Below are 6,809 nucleotides of genomic sequence, written 5' to 3'. Positions count from 1 at the left end.
TTTTATAAACAAATGGACAGAAATAGGTATACTTTTTCTTCGTGATGCTTTTCTTCCATCATTATAGCAGTTCATAATACATTAGCAAATATGAAACAATGTAGAATTTTACCTTTGTTCTTTTTTCATGGACTTTTAATTAAAAACAAAACAAATGCACTAATGAAATTTTTAGAAAACTATTTGTGGGAAAACATTTTTTGATACTAAAATGGCAAAAATCATTTTAATAGTTTTAAGACTATAATAAGGTAATATTATAGTTATAAAGTTCAAACTTGCAATCAAACAGCACATTTCAAGTTAATGTTTACAAATGTAAAAAAAAAAAAAAAAAAAAACCTTTATCATATAAAATTACAGAAACAATGGTAAAACATAACTTCAAATGGAATTTTGGTAAAACCAAGCAATTCCATACTTAATAAAAATTGTAACATTTGAATTAATCTAAAAACTATCACCAGCAGCACAGCAAATAAAAGACAACACGTGAATAGCTCAGAACCTTTATTCAGAGGGCAACAAGAGTAAAATATAAAATTTATGGGCCGTTTTTCCTTTCTTTCAGGTGACAGAAATTAATTTCAGAACCATTGTATGGGAGAACAATCCATAGAGGAAAAGAGTCAAGAATGGTGCGCTCTCGATGCTTGTGAAGCCCCTCAAGACGTCTGAATGGATGAAACCCCAGTTCACCCTCCTCCACCATCAGTGCTCTAGCTCTCATTGCAGTGTCTCTGTAGTTTTCCTCAAAATGCTTTTCCTTTTAATTTTTTGCTACATCTCTGCAGTTTTTAAAAAGTAAACAAAAAAACAAAACAAAACAAAAAAGTCCTTCAAAAAAATAAAATGGAGCAACCACATCTTATGTTCGGCTTCTTAACATTTACAGTATATATAAATACTTACATAAATATCTTACATGGAAAACCTAATTCAGAGAAGGAAAAAACAAAAATGGAAAAAAGCAGAGGAGAACGTTGGAGGAGGGGGACGGGGGAGAACTGATACGGCGGGTGTTTGTGCGAGTGTGCATTTCATGTTAGAGGCAGGACAGTGCAGACACACAGATTCGGGCGTTTATGTGGGTAACAGTATAAACAGCGCGTTCAGTTAGCCCAGTATGGAGAGCTGCTGTAGTTGGATTTGCCCTGACTCTTCTGCATGCTGTTGGACTGACTGCGTTGGCCCTGCAGATGACAAAAAGTATCAACATTAACCCTATAAAGACCACTGAATCATATTTAATATGCAAATTCTTAACATTATCAAACAATTTGCTGAGAAACCTTTACTAATGAGAAACCTATTGTAATCTAAGAATAATGATTCTGAATACTTGTAGACGCGATGTACCTGTGTGTCTTGAGCCATGTGGTGGTGCAGTAACTGTGAGGGGGGCTGCTGATGGGGCAGGATATGAAGGAAGGGTGCGTATCCGGGGGCTCCTGCGGGGTTAAGCGGGCCGGTTCCTCCCAGAGCTGAGGGCAGGCTGAACGCAGGGCCGGCTGCTGTGGGGAAACCCTGCTTGTCAAATGACTAGAAGGGTCAGAGAAGAGAAATGAGATTAACAAATTCGATAAATGGCCTTGAAAGGACCCAATAAGTTAAATTAATATTTTGTTTTAAATATTAATACAATTTTAAAATGTTAATTTTTATATAGCATTTATAATAACAGCAAAAATGTAACTAAAATAAATACAACACACACGTATACATATACACTAGTGATGTGCGGATGGTGGTTATATCCGCGTGTGCAACGGGTACAGGGCTCGAAATTAACTTTTTTACTTGGTAGCACTGGTGCTCCCAACTTTAAAATTTAGGAGCACCCACCAAAAATTAATGAGCACCATAACTACAAATTATATATTAACAGATTTCATCTTTACATTCTTAACTTTAACGCAGATTGGTTAATATATTAGCTGTCAATCACCCAGTCAATGCTTCCTGCTGTCAGGTGACAGGGAGCTATAACTACAGCGGGGGATGCAAAGGGCTGAAGAAGAGAGAAAATGAAAAGAAACACTGACTGATTTCTTTCGTAAAACCACCGAAGTTAATCTGAGTTTGGTTAAACACAGAGAGAGAGATCTCCTCTTTGGCGAGGGTTAGGATGGTGTATGCCGTGTTAAATTTTACATTCAGCTCTGCAAATTGCGCAGAATGGCTGGCTAGGGGTGTGCAATATTGACAAAAATGTATCTCTCTTTTTTAATCGATAACAAGAATTAGATGAGATTTTGCTTGTGTTATTGTGCTGATCTTGTGTTATTGTGCTGGTAGTCTTAAGGACTACCGTGGACAGCTGATTTTGATATTCTTCATATTCTGTGTGGTGGTCAGTTCACAGCAGTGATAGAAATTAATATTTTCCAATAAGTTTAAATTGATTTTTACCTTTTATGGTCATTTTCACAATTAAGCCATTTTTTCTAAAAGTGTGCATCATCATTTGAGTCAAATTCTTAAATTTAATCAGTCAATTAGAATAAGACGACATTTGGGCTGTTATCAAGCAAATGAAATCAGTATCAACAAAATTCATCTTTGAATTTGAATTTTGAATTTCTGAAGTGGCATTTAGATGCACTTACACCCTACTTAATGCAGGACATGAATGCATTTAACCTACAGTTACACATGCATATATAATGTTTTAATACTGTAAACATAAAATGTTGAATACTGATATTTGAAATTATTTTTAAAAATTAAAAGATACCTTAAATGTGAAATTACAATCGCCAGCAGGTGGCATCAAGTCACTGTTAATAAGTGAGTCACTGCGATTGAACCGAATCATTTAAACGGTTGATTCATTCAGGAACGAAACCCCTTCATGTTGCTCAGAGACGCAAAACAGTGCTGTGGCTTTGTTTGGAATTATTTTTGTTGTCGAGATGGAGCAAAAACAGGAAATATGGTGTCTAAGACGTAAGTCTCAATTAACTTCTTGTTTATTGAACTGTTGTATAAAATCAATATCATATTTGTAATCATGCTGATTTTTGGACGAAAAAAACGGCACTGTCCGTGTGATATTAACTATATGAAATGATATAAAGCCCCCATATCTTGAATTTTGTTATGCATTTTAATAGACTGAATCATGCACTGTAAATGCGCACGCGCACTAGTCTAACCTACTAAACTTCACGTCATGTGTGCGTGCACTCTCTGTAGGTGTTTGGTTTTTGCAATATACTCTATAATGTCAAATCGCACATCGTTAAAACAACAATTACGATATTATCGCAGCCCCTTACGTGAGCATCCTGACAATTAAAGGCCTTAACGATTGAACCTGATGATCCTGAAAGTTTTGCCACACACTTGTCCCTGCATTTCTTGTGTTTGGCACTCTCTGTATTTAACCAAGCTCTCGAGCTTAAAATGCGTAGATTCGGTGGCGAATGCTGTTAGTGTTACCTGCAAACTCCGTCCCACAGGCTTTAAAGTGAATGCAGTGCATAGAGCACAGTGCATTTTTCATAGCGGAGCCTCTCGAAGTCTTTCAACCATTCTCTCCGAAAACTGTACGCCGCCTTTACGGGTGTTATTAACCAATCTAAAATCTGCATTAAATTTAAGAACGTAAAGATGAAGTTATATAACGTATGATAGAACGGCAGACCGGTCACCGTATCAGCACACAGAAGGCACATAACTGTGAACGCTTTTAGAGAAATTAAAACAGGTCGCACTACAACAATTATATGCACGCGCACAAATGCGCCCAAATATATTTTGAGGTCGCACAATTACATTATGAGAGCTTATGCGACCAAAATGGTCGCAATTTCGAGCCTTAGGGTAATAAAAAAAAAAAATGCTTTGATTATTTGCGGGTGGATAGGAAATCAATAATGATGCAAATATTAACTACATTTTCTAAATAGGCTACAGAAATTGAATAAAGTGTAAATTAAGTTATTCAACAAAACATTTAGTCAAGAGCAGTGAGGGATTTCCTCTTTCTTTTGTTGTTGATGTTTGCTGATTAACATTAATGACAGACGGCACAGCTTTATTAGGCTGCTGTCACAAGACCTCTTTCACAGATCCAATACTTATACACATGCGTTTTGATTTATTTACTCATCTAACCTATAAGCTATATTGAATAAATGTTTTACAGTAAATTTTAAAGTTGAAAGCTGCAGGAATGAGTAATGCGATATATGCACAATCCCACACCCAAATTCAGGACCTAATTAAACAATTCTATTATACAGAGGATTGTGAAACAGATTTCCATGACTTTTCCAAAACTTCCTGGGTTTATTTTTCCAAAACTTTCCAGGCCTGGAAATTGCCGTTTTAAAATTCCATGACTTTTCCGGGGATTTCATGACCATATGAACCCTGAATGTGACGATCGGGTGCGGTTATCTAAATCAGACAAAAATATAGGTGCGGGCGGTTGGTGGAACATTTTAGCGCATATATATATATATATATATATAGTTTTTTTATAAATATAAAACATAATAAATTATCAGCCTAAATAATAATGAATGTCGTAGTTCAAAAGCTAGGATCAAAGTTAAGAGGGAACCATTTAAGCCGATTTGGTTTTTCCTCATGTTTGTAAACCACAGTGAGTTAGTCTAAGACATAAGCTGCTATTTCACTGTCTGTGACCTCTGGAAATGTCTGTTGCAATTTGCCCCCTAGTGGCAGTTGTGAAGAACTTTTAATGCTATTGTGATGACTGACCATAAACCAAGCAATCAGAAATTCAATAAAACTGTGCTTCATTTGTTCTTTGTCTTTTGTTTATGCTTTATATGCAATCTTCCTAGTAATTGGCTTTGGTTGACATCACAACTATGTGCACATGAAAGCGACTACATATGAACATCAGATGCAAAGTTAGCAAATTTGCAGATACAAGTCTCAAAAGTACAGTAGCAACAAACAACAGTTTAATCCATCTGGCTTTTTAAACATAAGAGCAGGTGCAGCCATTTTTACGTCGAACGTGCAAAGCTTCTGGTGTCAGGCGCTTACAGTTATTTTAGCTGTACAAATCCAGTACGTTATGCTGCTTGATGTTACAAAATTTATTATCGTAATCATAAATATACTGGTAGCAGTTTTACCATTTACTATTTGTTATTCTTCTGGTTATTTACCTACAGTATAGATGCTAATAAATGGGGAGTCTCGAACATTCACAGGAAATAGCTTATGCAGCGTTGAAAAATAAGGTAGATATGAAGTGATACTGAGAGGGTGGAAAATGGCCAAGTAAAACTAAATATTGACTGTTTTGGTGCAAGGAGGATGAAGTAAAACAAAAAACAAGCAGAAATGTGAAGCTCACCTGGGTCTTGCTGTACACTGCTCCAGTGAGCTCTGAACTCGCTGATCCAGACAGTCCTGGTGCTAAAGAAAGGTTTCAAATGGTCAATTCAAGTCATCTTAAATTTGACCTTATTCAACACATCTGCAATCTCTGAACAGTTATTAGAGTCTGATTAGTAAACTTTTCCAGAGCACTGCAGCGATAACCAGAAGTTAACGTGACCTTAGTTCCCTCGACAAAACCCAAAAGCCAGTGGAAAATCATATTGGGTTTATTGCAGAAAATAAGCTCTGTGATGAACAATATTTGTGATTACACATTTTGTTCATCATGATAATCTTCACAAATTAAAAACCTATGAATTTTGAAGCCTAAATACAATCCAAAGTAGTAAAAAGCTTTTTATACTATAACCAAACCACACCACAGGAGAGGGGGGGAGGGGAAAAAAATAATAAAGCTTGTTTCCAGGTTTCAGGACTTATTCCAACAGCACTCCATATCCTAGTGAATCAAGCCAGGCTGCAACTACTAATCCAAACTAATGATGAAAAATTTGATTATCAAATCGCCTCTCCACGCTGTGCATGGAAAACAATCAGGAGTCACGCTTCAAAAGCAGTAATTTCCATTTTTTGAAAATATTTCTATGAATGCATTTTACAGATGTGTGTTTAATGACTTTAAGTCATGGTTTCTTCAGCACATAACTGAAATTTTATTGTAGTACCCTCATCTGTAAAGCTCCAAAAAATACTTTGGCTGTCCGCGTGACAATTTTCATCATCAGGTGTGTCGAAGATATGATCAACAGATTAATTGATTATCAAAATGATTGCTAGTTGCAGCCCTAAAAACAACAACATCTGTGCATTAATTGTGAGTGCAAAATCTACCTTTTCCCGAGCTGTTGCTGACTGCTTTGGCCTGGGAGCTCCCTCCATATCCTCCTTTCCCGTAATCTCCAGCATGAGCCTGGGACAACTCATCATAACCTTAGGAGAAAAGAGATTTCAAATAAGGAAGTCCATTTTACAGCCCCAATGATTAACATTTCAGGACCCTCAAAATCCTAAGACCTCTAAATCATCAATTTGACTGAAAATCATGTTCTACACAATCTACTATATGCATTCTGTCACCTGATTATACTTCTGTCTAGTTTATACTTACAGCAAGTAAAAATCCTTTTAGTATTAATTCTAAAAATGTCCACCATCAGGTTGTGGTACACTTTTTGTTTTACAGTGAAATCTTCAATATTTTTATATAGTAAATGTAAGAATAACTTTTATATCGTTAGTAATGTTTCAAGATAAACATTTAAAGGACCGAATAAACTTACGTTTACTTGATTATCCATATATTACTTTTTAGAAAATCATGTTAAAATTGGATTATCAAATATGATCCATAAGGTTTTGAGGAATGTTTATTTGTTTATCTTTTAATCATCATTGTATTGCATTATATATTTTGCCCT

At 35.7% G+C, this 6,809-nt stretch overlaps 1 protein-coding gene across 6 annotated transcripts in view; it reads right to left on the bottom strand.

The window, feature by feature from the left end:
- Positions 1-495: 495 nt before the first annotated feature.
- The window catches only part of ubap2b (ubiquitin associated protein 2b), a 31,065-nt gene continuing 24,751 nt past the window's right edge, over positions 496-6,809 (bottom strand). For all 6 annotated transcript variants that reach the window (XM_058784596.1, XM_058784594.1, XM_058784599.1 and 3 more), the window contains exons 24-27: positions 6,223-6,321; positions 5,345-5,406; positions 1,360-1,542; positions 496-1,193 (exon numbers count right to left, since the gene is read on the bottom strand). In XM_058784596.1, coding sequence (XP_058640579.1) covers positions 1,113-1,193; positions 1,360-1,542; positions 5,345-5,406; positions 6,223-6,321 — 425 coding nt within the window. In that variant the 3' untranslated portion in view covers positions 496-1,112. The remainder of the gene's footprint in view (positions 1,194-1,359; positions 1,543-5,344; positions 5,407-6,222; positions 6,322-6,809) is intronic.

The sequence above is a fragment of the Onychostoma macrolepis genome, chromosome 08 (genome assembly GCF_012432095.1).
Source record: "Onychostoma macrolepis isolate SWU-2019 chromosome 08, ASM1243209v1, whole genome shotgun sequence".
Classification (NCBI taxonomy): Eukaryota; Metazoa; Chordata; class Actinopteri; order Cypriniformes; family Cyprinidae; genus Onychostoma; species Onychostoma macrolepis.
This window is presented reverse-complemented; position numbering and strand designations above follow the sequence as displayed.